Source organism: Amblyomma americanum, chromosome 5 (genome assembly GCF_052857255.1).
Source record: "Amblyomma americanum isolate KBUSLIRL-KWMA chromosome 5, ASM5285725v1, whole genome shotgun sequence".
Taxonomy (NCBI): Eukaryota; Metazoa; Arthropoda; class Arachnida; order Ixodida; family Ixodidae; genus Amblyomma; species Amblyomma americanum.
The window spans coordinates 110643087-110658414 of record NC_135501.1 but is presented as its reverse complement, the minus strand read 5'-3'; the positions used below and the strand labels follow the sequence as shown (position 1 = coordinate 110658414).

Genomic DNA, 15328 nt, shown 5'->3' with positions numbered 1-15328 from the left:
TTTACTTAAGATTTTGATATATTTCTACTTACGTGCTGAATCCGTGTCTGCTTGTGTGCTTAGCATGAATTCCTTCCCTGATTGTGGTAGGGCATCTCGGGTCTTTGATAAGTTCACTGATGTCATCAAATATAGTAAGTTTCGAGTCGGCGACAAGCATAATTTGATCCATCTGCTTCAGGTAGCGAGTTTGGCTGCATACGATAACGCGTGTCTGGAAATGTAGAAGCTTAGAAATTATCCCCAAATGAGTTGCCCGCAGCATGCAATAGCTTGATCTGTGTACAAGTGACCATCATTTACTTTTATCTAACAGTTATTACATGAATGGACACAAAAATCACTGTGTGAAATAGTTTTGTGTTTCTGTAGAGGTCCAGTGCACTAACGTTTGACTAGAAAACACATCTAGGAGAGAAGCATTGTAAAATTGTATGTGCATAAAAATAATTGTGAAAGAATGAAGCGAAACCAGGATTAAAAGAAGAGAGCGTTTCTCAGCAAATAATCCCTCAAGTTGGCGGTGAGTTCAGTAAGGGAGCCATAACTATTAGTATCTACCTTAGCGTAACCCTGCGGGTACAGAGGAAAAGAGTAAGGGTTTTCAGAAGCTTTGCTTCTGGTAAAAATTTCATTCCTATCCAAGAATGAAACCCACCACCACAACTTCTCCGGGACAGGCGACGGCGTAGTGAGGATGCTTAAGGCTAAATACTCACTATAAAAAACGTTTCTGCTGTGAAGACCGATAATCCTTTAGTGAGGAAATACAAATGGGAAGGGACACTTAAGTATCGCCTTAGGGGTATTACTCAATAGTGCCATACCCTTAATTCCTGTATATGCAGACGGTAACCCTCTACATTCTAGATTACTGGGAGTCCTCATACGCAACCTGGCGCAGTGGTTAAGCGATGCGCAGGTGAACCCAGCGATAGGCCTTGTGTGACACAGGTTGCTCTTCCCGAGCGACCGATCATTAATTTTACTGCAATCTTCAACGGTGGGCAGTTTGCTCACTATTCAGTTGGCAGGATGTCATGACGCCACAAGGTCATGTTACCTAGGTGGTCCGCTTCCGTCCTAGGTCACTCTCCGGGCACCACCAGCCAGAGTCATGAGCTGGATTTTTTGCTCACAACGGCGACGCCGGTCAAATATAAACGCGGTCAAATATAAACTGATTGACTGGAATAAAAGTCAAATAGACTTACATGAGTGGCAGCATAAATTATCGCTGCTTCCAGCATAATTAGGTTTAGTGACTTCCACAGCTAAGTGCGCATGTGTTAGGATCAATCAGTAACAGTGGCAACGTTACGCCCAAGGCTTTGAATCAAGTGCTAAAAGTGCGCATTCTTTTAAAACAGAAGCATTTTAGCTTTACAATGAGGTTCCCTACGCACTCTTTTTCATTACCTAAAGAATACAGCGCTCATCAGGTTATGACATATTGCTTTAGACCTCCCGCTGGTCACTCAATGTAAGCGCTTATAAAAAGGCTAAGATTTCTCGGTGGGCGTCGACACATCAAGGTTAACTAAAATTCTTGGTCTTAAATATTGTAAAAAACAGTTCTATACAGTCTGTATTCACTGGCGCAGTCGTTCTTGGAATCGGCTACAGGACGGGCGAGCTGTCAAATTTCCACCATTTATAAAAGAAAAAAAAAACACCGTTAACTCTTCAATACCACCGTTCATCATAATAGGTCAGCCACAGATATCGATAATTCTTAAATCAGAGGACATATGCACAAATAAGAGACACGGCGGAAACAGAAAACGGCGGCTGCCTTCACAATATACTCCACATGAGCCGCGGCTTTTAGGAAGGCCTGTATAGCTTTTATGCTCCTTAGATAGGAAGTTTTGTTTTTCCTTTGTCAACATGCGCTCACTTTCTATGAATGACTTCAGCATGTTTTGATTCTAGAAATAGCGCTTATAATCACCGTTGTTTGTTTTGATTTTCGGTGTGCATTTGTTTTTTGTTCTGCCTTTCTGAAGCATAGGTTATAACCTCTTTCTTCGTATTCATTTAAAATAGTTGTTTCCCGGAGCTTTTGACAGGTATTCCTGCTCTTTGAGCTCAGAGTGGTGGCGATATTAGAGCTCGTGAAGAAGATCCTGCTTATTTTCCTACATCATAGTTTGCTTGGCAGAAGCGGATCAATGAATAACTGATAATCAAGGAAAATGAAAGCGAACAAGCATTTTCTTCAACTCGGAAACATTTGATAAATGAAGGATTATTCGCCCTGATTTTTGCAAGCTCTTCAAGGCTGTGACGAAAAAAAAATGATTTGTAGCTGAATTACTTGAGAGTTTTGATGAAATCACAGGTAAATTATTTTACCCACTTTTTCCTGCAGGATTCCTTTCTTTCCGATCACTTGTTTGAAGACCTTGGAAGCAACGCGGGCATCCAGCGCACTGAGGGTGTCGTCCAGAAGGTAGACACTGCTGTCGCTGTAAACTGCCCGAGCGAGGGCAATCCTCTGCTTTTGTCCGCCACTCAGTGTCGCCCCCTGTCGTAGGAAAGCGATAGCGCAAGGTTCACGCATGCTATGAAAGGAGCCGAAAGGGCAGTGCAATATGATATATAGTGCACTATTGTCCAGTCTCAATTTTACCAGAGTTCTCGAAAGTCTTTGAAAAGGATAATAGTGCGCGAATTGACAGTTTCAGTAGCAAAAATAGCCTGATAACAAGTCATCAATTTGGTTTAGGAAATGTCGCTCAACCCATGCTGTCCTTTTTATTCAGGAAGAAATGTTAGAAGTCGTGCAAACAAATTTATGACACGAGCGCCATACATGGATATCAGGAAATTCTTCAACTGTGCAAATCACACCATTTTAGTGAGTAAAATGAAACACTATAGGTTCAGAAGGATAGTGCTGGAAGTAATTCCTTCATACGATACACATCGATCGCAATATATTGCAACAGAAAATACAAATCGATTTTTAGAGAGATGATATCTGGGGTGCCACAGGGAAATATTGTGGAACATATTCTATTCCTTTTCTACAAAAAGGACATGGTAAAAAATTTTAAAATTGCAATTCTTTATCTATGCAGATCTTTTTAGTGTGTTTCTTTCTAGAAAAAGTTACAGCGCACGTTATAATAGAGGCAGATACTTTGGCTTGTAGTTTCGACGACTTGTGCAAGACAATTCGCCTAACGTTAAATGAATCAAAAACAAAGTATGCGTTGTTTTGTGCAGTCAGAACATTAGCTAAGGTGCCTGAATTCATTGTGCTTGAAGTGCCAAACCTTTCGACTGAAAGATGTGTGAAAACATTTGCTAGTGTATTTGCTGAACACATGTGCTGGAACCAGCACATACAGTTGCTATTGGATAAATCAAGCGAAGCAGTCCGTATAAGTAGTAGGCACCCATAAACTCTTCTAGCGGCGATTAGGAGACTGCTTTATGATGCTCTCTTCATCTTTATTTGTCCTATTGTGTATTGATTTCGGGAAATAGTACAGCTGAAAAGCTATACAAATTCACTATAGTCCAAAGAAGGCAGTCCGCGCGGAATCAAATGTTTTCTATTTACAACACACCGCGCCTCTCTTTTGAAAAGCGTAGAATCGTTCGAGTTCAGGGTTTGTACACATACACACTATTGTTTTCTTATAAGAAAGCGATGCAGGGCAGGTTACATGTTTTTCTCGACATTGCACAACTTGACCAAACCCCTGCAACTTGCGTTTTCCATTGTCAACCACTTTGACATGTTTGTTTCCCGCGCATGGTATGGCCGACAGAGAATTCAGCATAAAATGCCAACGATATTAAACCACAACGCCACAATGAATACTGACATCGCGACATTAACATAAAAATACATGTTTGTTTTCATAAGAAAAATGAAATGAACACATGTTTTTATAAGTGTATGGGTCAAGATTTCATAATTGTGTTCGGAGGGGGATCGCTACCACACTACCACCTTGACTCTAAGATGTGGATCCATTCTTTTTTTTGCTTTGTGCTTTATTCTGGTATTACTGCTTTAGCTTGTTTCACTATGCACTAAAGGCTATGTACTTGTAGCGGAGCGTTTCATTAAGAAAATATTCCTGCTTTATTAAGTCTGGCATTGTTCTTTACTATTTTTTAATGGATTTTCTTTTTCTTTCCTAAAGGGTGGCTGGAGCAGAGTCAAGCTGCACTGTAGAATATTTTGCTCCGGTAGCATTTTTCGCTTTGAAAAGTTGTGAAATTATGCTTCTTTGATTGTATTATTTATTTGCTCCAACCTACTTTAACTCGTGACTTAACATAGACACTTAACTCGTTCCTAAAAACAAAAAGTCACAAAATAATAGGTCGCAGGCAAACATTTTGTTACCTAATACCATATCTAGCCAATTATTTTGTTTGGAGATATCTCATTTATTAACTCCACCAACTTGGAACGGCAGCATTTGCAAGAGGCCGCAAAGCACTTGGCTGTAATAATAATAATAATAATAATGTTTTATTTTGTCCAACTGTTTACAAAGCGTACATTCCCGCACCGCTTAAGCACTGTTGTGCTTGTCTGCGGTGCCGGCAGCCTGCGAAATACACATGTTTTCTCGGTACCTTTCTAGAACTAAATCACTGGCTTGACAATCTTATCAAAGTACAACAAAAAAACAAGAGCACATGTTACCGTCGTCGCTATCTGGACAGCGGAAATTTTTGATTAAAGCACAAGATTATTCACAGTTTTTGTACACAAGCGCGACATGTCATCATCGTTAGTCTGTGGACAGATTGAATTTTGTTAGTAACTAAAGAATTGGGCAAGCATACACAGATACTACATCTTCTCTACGACACGGGGAAATTCCAAAAAAAAACAAAGTAAAAAGGCTAATATATATAATTACACATCTAGACACTTGAATAAAGAAAATGAAATAGTGAATGTGGAAATATACAACGTAACACATATACAGCATGTAATGTTAAGGTGCAAACCTTTTTATAGATTTTTAAGGAAAACATCCTTTAGTACTCGCTTTACCTTTTTTATCGATGTATGGCTGATCTCGACATCAGATAGTTTATTGAATAATGCAGGCACATAGTAAGCTCTGCACCGTTTGCCATAATTCCTATAAATTCTGGGGACGCTGAATCGTTCTATGTTTCTTAAGGTGAACTTGCTTTGAGGCTTCTCTGACTTAAACATATTGTCGTAATAGAACCTGGTATAGATAGTATTCGCATGATTAAATCTTATCGAACGACCATTCCATAATACAATGTTTATTCATTTTTTATGTACCCAGTAAAACACATTCATTGTTATCCTTGCTATCTAAAACAGATAAGGCTAGTTATAGAGGAAATATTGAAGCCAAAATACGTTAATTTGTGTCTGCACATCTCATTTAAAAGACGAAGCCCCTGCAACGGCCACAGCTTTCGACTGTTGACTTCTACGCTGGCTGTGGCGGTGCATTTTGATGGAGGCGAAATGAAAAAGTAGACGAGAGCAGTGGTTTAGGTTGCGCGCGAAAAACTCCAGGGGTAGAATTTCATTGCAAATCCTCAACACTGCATGGAATCAAATTTTAAAAAGTTGCTTTAAAGTCTGACAACCTATCGCCCGTTAAGATATACGGAAACCACTCTGCATGTAATAAACGTTTTCCGAAAGTCAGGAAACCGCAAAACATGAACTTTTTGAAGCTAGGTGCGATTGGTGGAGTTGGCAGGTGTTATACTGCAAATGTATGCTATCTGATACAGACTCATATGAATGTAGACCCCGAGATTAGTTGGAGCAGGTTCTGCATAGGAAGTGCAAAATGTCTTCATAGCTTCATTCACAGCAATTTACAGACACCATTTTCTCAGTACGCGAAAAAATTCCCGCGAGAACTTTTGGCTGACTAGCGCCAATAAACGCACCTTTTGTCCAACTTCTGTGAGGTCTCCTGCCGGGAAGGCAGCCATGTCTTTGAGTAGGTCGCAGGCACTCAGTACATGCTCGTAGAGCGTGACGTTTAGTGGCTTTCCGAAGAGGATGTTGTCCCTGATGGACATGTTGTAGATGCATGCAATCTGTGGAACGTACGCCACAGATCCCTGCAGAAGGAAGTGGCAAAGCGTTAAAAAGAATTTTTTTTGCTCTAGTTTCAGTATTGGGGCGGCTGGCTCTAGCAAACGGTATAGTTGTGTGCAATGTTATCACACGCTGCTAGATGTGATTACGGTACATGCATACATATCTGTAAAGCGCTGTGTTGTGCATGGCTTCATTGTAATATATGCATCTATTATCTAGCTTGCAATATTGAGATGAAAATTTCATGTTTTATTAACTGAACTCGAGTCCAAATGTGCACCTGCTAAACTTGCTGAATTTGCTATAAAGTCTTAGAGCTCATTATTGCTCCCCATCATTATCAATATTGCTACAGGTGCGGAGTGTCTATCGTTACCGAATTTCTTGAGATATTACTCTACTTCGCCAAAGCTCTTTTCGGCAAAAGTAAATAGATGTTATTTTTCTGGACGCTTCCATGGAAATTGACCGTGTCTCCAATGCCGAAACATATTTAGAGAATTTGCGATTTGTAGAAAGGGTCTCCAGATATTTATCTCATCATCACCATTTTGTACCAATCGGCGGCCACGTTTCAAGTACTTTCCCTGTCCTTTCTCTTTTTGCAACAGGCTCCGTTTCAGGCAATTTTCTGTTCCTTCTGGCAGCAAATAACAAACAAAGCGTAACACAGAAATAACACAACCACGTAGAATCCAAAATTAGATTATTGGCAGATGGTCGGTCCTGTACTTAGAAATAAAAAAATCCATCAAGGTCAAATCTCTAAAAATAATTTTGGCAAGATATCCCCAAATAGCAAAATGTGAAAACGAGAATTAACATTCACAAAACAACCTCAATGACGATAAAGGAAAAGATATATAACCTAAGTTTTGCTTAGCGCTAAACAACATCATTCGGCGTAACTATGTCTTCCTATGTAAAAGGGACGGATCGAAAATTGCATGTGGAAAGTAAAGCGATGCAAAAGCTGATGATCCTGAAATGAGCAATGCCTATTCTAAGGAGCAAGGAAACCTTTTCGTGCATATGACTATCATTAATCTGGTCTTAAAATACACAAACCACACGCACTTCCCGTTAAATCAAGCTAAAATTAGTGCGTTCGAAGTTATCGAGCGAAAAGCTGTGCGTTTGATCTTTAACGTATATAGGCGCAGTCACTAGCAGACTGAAATTCTGCCCGGAATCGGTCTTGATATTCAGGCCAGTTAAATGATAGCTCACCGCCTTTAATTCCTGCATATTCTCCTGCTGGCTATATATTAATGGCACGGGTGTTGATTACATCTATCAGCCGCAACCTAAAATCTCCATCTCTTTTGCATAAAAGACTAAAACCGAGTCCGCCCAATATGCTAGTTTCACCCTTTCGAAAGAGCCTGTCATAAGCTTCAGCTAAGACAACAAGACTAAATTTGTGTAACTCGCGATTTCGCCACGGTGGTACTCCATCGAGGAACGTGACGTCACAACGCGCGCCTCGCCGCCGAAGGTTACTGTGCTTCGCGCGCTCGCCGCACCATCTGGCATGACGTCACAGCGCGCCGCTCGCTGCCGCCGCAGTTTGGTAGGACGTGACACCGCGTTCCTCGTCGTTGCGCTCGCCTCAGCTCGCTTCGACAGCTGCGTCGCATGCGTGATAAGATGTCCAGGGATTGAAAAGGAGAGCTGCAGTGCGCACCAACCACAGCTGAGGCCACAGTATGGAGGGCGACAATTCTGATAAGCTGGAGGAGGCCTGGAATCGACAGCGGAACGAGATGAAGAGGAAACGAATCGCCCAGGAAACAGACGAACAGCGCGCCGAGCGACTGGCTAAACTCCGCCGTGAATATGCCGCCGCGAGAAAAGCATGTTTAACGTCCGGTGACTCGACCGCTACCAGCAGCGACAGCAGCCGGAAGAGAGACCTGAGTCCTGCTTCACTGAAGACGGCCCTTGATGAACGATGGAATTCTAAGAGACTTCAGCGGCGGGCTCAAGAAACCAAAGAAAAACGTGCCGTTGGCCTTAGAATAGACGAAAGAGTGACGCGAACCGTTCATTCCTTGGATAGCCTCGGTGCTGAAATCGAACATGAACCTACAGATCATACTGGAAGTTTATGCCTGTGCTTCACACGTTGTGAAATATGTGAACAAGGCCAACTGAGGAGTTTCACACTTGCTTTCGCTACATAAATCCTGGCCCAGCCGAGCTAAGCTGCAGCAATTTTTTATTTTTTGTTTTTACATTGAGCTTCCAGAAGTGTTTTGCGGCCATTTTACATGTATTTTTGACAAACAGGACACATTTGTAAGTTTTTCTCAGCCATTATTGAATCCGCTTTCGTGGGCTTAGCAATTGTCCGAAAGCGAAGAACTATCGAAACAGAAAAATTTAATTCAAAATGGCTTGCTCCTTCTGGATTTAATCTCCCGTCGTCCACACGGATAAGAACTGGTCGACCTGGTTTAACAATTGCTGTGGAGCATAGCTTCTCGGTTTCCCTAAAAAAAATTCGCTGCAGACACAGCAGGCTTATTTACGAATTCAGCCAATGATGGTGACACTGCGTTTTATTTTTGCTCTTTTGTAGCTTATAAAAGCTGCATATTCGGTTACAGTGCTGCCGTTGTAGTTCTTCGCATTCAGTTTATCAGGAATATGTCACGCGTATTCCGCCAGATATGAGCAGACTCCAGCCCTGTAGCTGATAACTGTAGTTGTCTGTGCTTCAGATTTGGCACGCGATTTTCATAACCGTAGATGTCGCTGAGGACGGCAGCAGACCAAAAAGCAACAAGGCAGGCGGTAACACCTGGTGTGAACCTTTCTATCTAATGTGGCCGTTTAAGAACCACCGACGCTCACTTTGCTATGCGTATAGGCGGACCTGAGTTGGCACACTCACTTTCACGCAGCAGCTCCCGCTAAGGATACGCAAGTAACCCTGGAGTGCAGCCAGCAACGCCGACTTCCCGCTCCCGATGGATCCCACCAGGGCGACCAGGGAACCAGGCCTCAACATGAAGCTCACGTCACGAAGGACCGCTTCAGGGAAGTTTCCGGGGCAGGTTGCGCCAGAGCCCCAGGCGAACGAGCACCGTTTCAGGTAGATCGAACCTAAAGGTTATGCTATATGTTAGCAAAGCAGCGGTTAAAAGCAGAAAATACAGCGGCAGTATAAGAATGCCCAGTGACTGCAAACGAGCGCAAAAAGCGGAGGTTGTTACCATTACAACTCTCTCCTGGTTGACGAAATAAACATAACATATGGCGTTTGCCTCTTACCCGCAGTGCAATTCAAAACTGCGCCTCTTTTATTATGTCTGCAGCTATGCGTGGATGCATTTGCGATATGTATGATTGTGTTTGTAAGCATGTACGTACACGCGCGCAGACGCTCAATTAAAATGACAGTGCAAAAGCTGTAGCTCACGCGCGCCCTTGGAAAAGCGTTGTGTAAACTACTTTACAAACGTAAAGTGATAAACTTCACGTTCACAGCAATAACATCCGTGCTATGTCACCTTAATATCAAGCCTGCCGTGGCGGCTCAATGGCTTTGGCTTTTGACTAGTGGCCCCAATGTCGCGATCTTGAATTCGCATTTAGATGGAGGCTAAATGCAAACAAGCCCAGATGCAGTGCGATGCTGGCGCGCTTTAAAGAGCTCCAGGTGATCTAAATTTACCCGGAGCCCTTGATTACGACGTGTCTCGCTGACCATGAGTCGCTTCAGGACGTTTGGCCCTGCATACATATATTTTTTTAGAAGCAAGCAGAAGCTAACGACTCCGGCAGAGACTGCAGATGGAGCTCTCGCATGCCCATGGATGACTAAATCAAGATAATCGGCTGTTACTTTTATCAGGACGTCCGGTTTGCCACTGTTTTACATTAGGTTCAGGCTGAGCCGCAAGCCTATATGCCAGACCGTACCTCGCCTTTCACCGCCTGCACAATCCACACCTTGGCGCTGTCTCAAACCGGATTATTAAACAGGGCTTGTCTTATAATCCGACATCGTCGATGAGGCGATGGGGACACCAGTGTACAGAGTTTTGAGAGTAACTATTAGATGGAACCGGAAACTATTTCCGCTGAGCAGAACGCGAAACTGTTTTGAGCTATGTATCTTTGTCAGCCTTACCAAGACAAGTTCGCAAGTATAGCATTCATTATTGATGTGTGCTTAGGAAAGAATAACAATTTGCTCCTGAGCAGTATAACTGGTCATAATTTAAATATTTGAAATAAACTTTTTGGACAATGAGCTAGTTTGCTTTTGAAGTTCACGTAAATTGGAACAAAAATATCGTTGGTAAAGAGCGTCAAATTCGCCTGATACTCTTGTTACCTAATTGCCAGTGTTCCGACTGCAAATTATACTGGCATGTACATTGACAGCGATTTATGCTGGAATACCCACATGGCTAATAACATAACCTTTGGATTATTATTTTCTTAGGCATGGCTTGTGCTGTTTCTTTACATTTCCGCCTACCTCGAAGGAGTGGATAGCTAGTATTCTTAAAGAGTCAATGAAGAAAACTGCATTCAATTTTACTTCTTCGTAAATACCAGTTCTGTGGCTTTATTCCATTATGCGAATGTTTTTCAAGCGACGACAACGTGACGCATGTGGAATGACCTTGGGATCACACAGATCAGAGGACGGCGGTAGAGGTGTGTAATAACAGTGAAATATATAACAAGTAGTCTTCTTTCGAACTAATTCTGATGCTAGAATACGCATCAGCTCTATTCTAGCGTCGGAACATGTATCAGAGTTTTGTATCTACATTTATAGCTAGTGGCAAAACACAAAAATTGCACATATCAGAGTTAGTTGGGAGCCTATTAATGTTTACATATTGCAGTCTCCCATAAGGCTAAGACTAAAAGAGGCAATAAAAACACAAAATACAAGCACAATCGTGACAATCAGCATCATATGAGGTACCATGACAGCGTGCGGAAACGGAAATTCAGAGCTCGTTACCTATATATCAGCCGTACCTCAGATCGGGAAACTTGAAGCAATGTGCAAATAACTCGAAGTAACAGAACAGCAAGCCTCATGCAAAGAGAGTAAGAGCAGGATTCTAGAAGTCGTGGAGGCCTACTGTTATTTAAAAATAACCTATTTCTAAAAGCGCTCATTGGTCATCATCACTAAGGTTATCACTTCTCTCACCTTCCGGTCGGAGTACGTCGTCTGCAGTTTTGACATCAGCTTCTCTCTCTGCCTCTCCGCAAGCATTGGCGATCCTTTTCAGCCCAAATATTGACTGCAAGTTACCAGAAACAAAACCTTTCGTTAGAATGGGGATCTATGTACGCAGTGATACAGAAAAGATACGGAAGTTTGCAGTAAAAAGCCGCAACCAAATATTTTTGTAAGGTTAGAGATCTGTGTACACGCTGTTTTATGAAACATACGGAAGTTCATAGCAAGAAGCCAGAAACAAATTTGTTCGCAACAATTGGCACGTATGGACGCACTGATAAAGAAAAGTTACGACAGTTCATAGCAAGAAGCCAGAACAAAATATGTTCGTAGGAATAAGCATCTATGGACACACTGATAAAGAAAAGTTACGGGAGTTCATAGTGAGAAGCCAGAACCAAATATATTCATAATATGTATCTATGTACAGACAACCAAAGAAAGATTCAGTAGTTCACAGTAAGAAACCAGGGCCCAATATCTTCGTAAGAATAGGCATCTGTAAACACACTGATAAATAAGAGTTACGAGAGTTCACGCTAAGCAGCCAGAACCAAATGTTTTCGTAAGTACAAGGATCTATATACACACTGATATATAAAAGATACATGAGTTCAGTCTCATTAGCGCTCCAATTTTAGTAGCCGCAAGCTGGTGACGGGAAAATGGAAGTTTAAATCGCTTTTGCAGTTGCTGCTGAATGAGGGGCCAGTGGTGACATACGCGAAGAACGATGCGGCCATTTATGACTCACCAATGTTATTAATCTTAGAATTACCACGATGTTGCTGTTTGTTGGGTCTAGGAGTGACAGCGCATAGATGCACGAAAAAGACAGTGAGGCAGTCAGGCTTCTCTCAGGGTAAAATTGAGCCAGTGCACTGAAGAGTATGATAGCCATCTGTAAACGAAAAGATGTCACTCAAATTACTAAGGGTCTGTAATGTACTCGGGGTTAAAAGTGAAAGAATCGGTCAACACAAAGCACCCGCCATCGTCGGATTTCTAATATTTCAGTTGAAAAAACATTCCGCCCTTTACTACAAACGAGCCTTAAAGGTGATTTCAAAAAAACAAAACTTTGCCCGTCGTGAGAAATGTCCAGAGTTAATGGCGGCTTGTAACTAAAGTTTATAAGTCTAGATACTAACGGAACCCATGATATGCAGATATTTATGCATTGTAACTTTGCCGTACTCGCTTTGAAGCAAACAACTTATAATTTTAATTCATCCTTCACAGGCGCACTGCTAATGTAACGGCAGTCCAAATAATTGTTGTTCACCTGATCATGCTACAACTATATAAATATTATGCGCAATTGTGGCTATGACTTGAAAACAGGGGCAAGCGCTGCTGAAGGACGCTGCATTTAATAGCATGCTTAGGTTGGACAACCTCAAATTTTTGTGGGAAAGCTCTATTTCGTTAGATATCCTGAAGTAAAGCCTCTCAGATACCTGCAGAAATAAAATAAATATTGCCATGACTGGGTTTCTAACGCGTGGCTGCGCAAAGAGATGAGCTTCACTGGCCACTGAACAACAGCCTTTTGCATGAGAGCGCGGCTCGTTTTCAACTTCACATCTCTGTGCGCTTAGAACTATTAGCCTTCTACCCTGAAAAATCCGCAGATGGGCGTGAAGCATTTGATATAGGAAAAGAAAGGAAACACGCATAACTGGTGGCTCCCTGGGTGGATCAACAGCGCTGAACCGTCCAGCAGTCAATGGAGGCCGCAGCATCCGAAGGGAGTCCCATCGGCCTCCTCCAAAGCTGTGCAACCGACTTTTGGTTGGTTCCCCTCTTTGGGTGTTTTAATCGTCGCCTGAGGACACATCATACACGTTTTGAGCTACGTGGCGGTTGTGACAGATATGTGCGCTGCATCCGTTGGCAGAAACGTGGCACTGGAGCAAACGCTTTGGCACTGACAACGTTCTTGCAGAAACGCGGCACTTGAGGAATGGCCCGCCGGTGTTCTTTGCGAAAACTGGCAATGACGATGCAAACGTTACTGAGTTGATTTTGTGTCACAAAATTCGGCGCATATTAGAAAGAAAGGGCGCAGCGCGTTAGCATTCGCGCCCACGCGTTGTAAAATAAAACGAAAAAACAGCGGGGAAGGACACCCGGAGAGTGCGTAGCTTTGCGTACTGCTGCAACTCAGCTCGCCGGTGCGGCGCCGAGGGAGGCATGGTCACGCGCGGCGTCGATTTTTCTCGAATGTTGAAGTTTTTGCTTGTTGTCGACGGTAAGGGGGTAACCTTGTCCGCGCCAAAGTGATATCCTCTCCACTTTGCTCCAGCGCCGATGACTCAACGTGCCGAGAATGACCTAGATTTTTCTGGACGGTGATTTCCGCGCTCGAACAATGCGTTAGCGCGCCCGGTGCGAGAAGCGGAAGGAGTTTTTGCAGTTGAAGCTGCGTGTATGTGCGCGCCTGCCTTGGCACGAAGAACAAATAGACGCGGTCTGCGCCTATAAATGAGGAGCTGCAACCGCTGTCGGTTAGCCCGAGCCGCCGTTTAAACTTCCGAGAAGCGCGCCCGTTCGACTCCCGGGAGAACACCACTCGACCAGCCAAGCACCAGCGAGGCAACGTGCGCCACCCTGCGGATCGGCCCCGTCGTGCTCCTCAAGTCGTCGGACTGTCGCAGTGCCCGGTGAAAAAATTGTGTTTTCATTATTTGTCTCTCTCTGAGTTAGTGCACTTTAGGTGCAAAGATTTTATTGAATTGTTATCTCTCTCTATTGTTACTTTGCATGAGTGCATTGCATTGGCAAGTCACTTCGTACGTGCTCATACGAGTGATTGCGAAATACTCTGTATCGTCTCTGCTGTATAAACTGTTTTGTTTTGTGAACATTTGGCTCCGACCCATTCTCTGACTTGTGACCGGCGAAAGCTGGGCACTAAACGAACAACCCCCTTGTCACTTGGTAGCTGGTCTCCGGCTGAGCTTGCCACGCTGAGTCGAGGGCATCTCCTCTATGACCGAGACCGCTACCCCTACACGCTCTAAGGGTGTCTGCGGGCGCACGCAAAAGTGCGCGTCGTGGCGACATATTCTGGTGTCCGCGACAAGACATTTGGTGTTTTGTAAGCGCAGAGAACTGAGGAAGAGCCGGAAGTAGTTTACGAAGTGGTTGTAAACGAGCGTTAAGCAGCAAAGCGGTATTATGAGGTGCCGCGCTGAAGCGGTTATTAAGGTTCACCGTGTAGAGTTAACCTCTGCCTTGAGAAGTTCAGTATCCGAAAATGAGCTTGAAGGAGCTATTTTAGGTTGGCATCCAGATGGGGATGTCCGGGGTTGAACTACGGAAATGGGTGAACCAGGAGAGAGAGAAAGCTGAAAAAGAGAGACAGTAGGCTCGAGAAGAAGCCGAAAAGGAGAGAGAGGGTTGAAAAGGAAAGACAGAAGGCTCGAGAAGAAGCTGAAAAAGAACGAGAGGGAGAATTCGAATGCGAAAAACAACTGCTTGGCATGAAGCTTGAGCTCCAACGTGCTGCGAACCACTCAAGGGAAGTTCATAGCACTAGAGAAGGCAGCGGCAAGCGGATAGATGCAAGCAGATTACTTCCCAGATTTGATGAAAGAAGGGACGATCTCGACGCGTTCCTAAGGCGATTCGAAGGGATCGCGGGAAGTCAGAATTGGTCAGACAGTGAATTTGCTACCATTCTTAGCAACTGTCTCAACGAGGATGCTCTGAGCGTATTCGGGAGACTTTCTCCGGTAGATGCTGCAAGCTACAGGAAAGTAAAGGCCGCCTTCCTTAAGCGATTCCGTCTCACCACCGAGGGACTTCGAGATAAATTCTGAACAGGCAAGCCCACAGATGGCGAAACGAACACCCAGTATACGGCAAGGTTAAGCCACTACTTTGATCGGTGGATAGAGCTTTCAGAAATTGCACAGGATTACAGTGAACTTCGCGAGCTACTCCTCAAGGAACAATTCCTGAGTAGCTGTCACCCGAGCTTGTCGCTATACCTGGAGGAAAGAAAAGCCAAGACT

General features: G+C 43.4%; 1 protein-coding gene across 1 annotated transcript in view; it reads right to left on the bottom strand.

Annotated features, from left to right (window-relative positions):
• Window positions 1-15328, bottom strand: part of LOC144134115 (multidrug resistance protein mrp-7-like) — a 39002-nt gene that overhangs the window by 16520 nt on the left and 7154 nt on the right. The window contains exons 2-7 of the mRNA XM_077667093.1: window positions 12061-12207; window positions 11274-11367; window positions 8985-9196; window positions 5929-6105; window positions 2363-2530; window positions 33-214 (exon numbers count right to left, since the gene is read on the bottom strand). Of these exons, the coding sequence (XP_077523219.1) occupies window positions 33-214; window positions 2363-2530; window positions 5929-6105; window positions 8985-9196; window positions 11274-11367; window positions 12061-12207 (980 nt within the window). The remainder of the gene's footprint in view (window positions 1-32; window positions 215-2362; window positions 2531-5928; window positions 6106-8984; window positions 9197-11273; window positions 11368-12060; window positions 12208-15328) is intronic.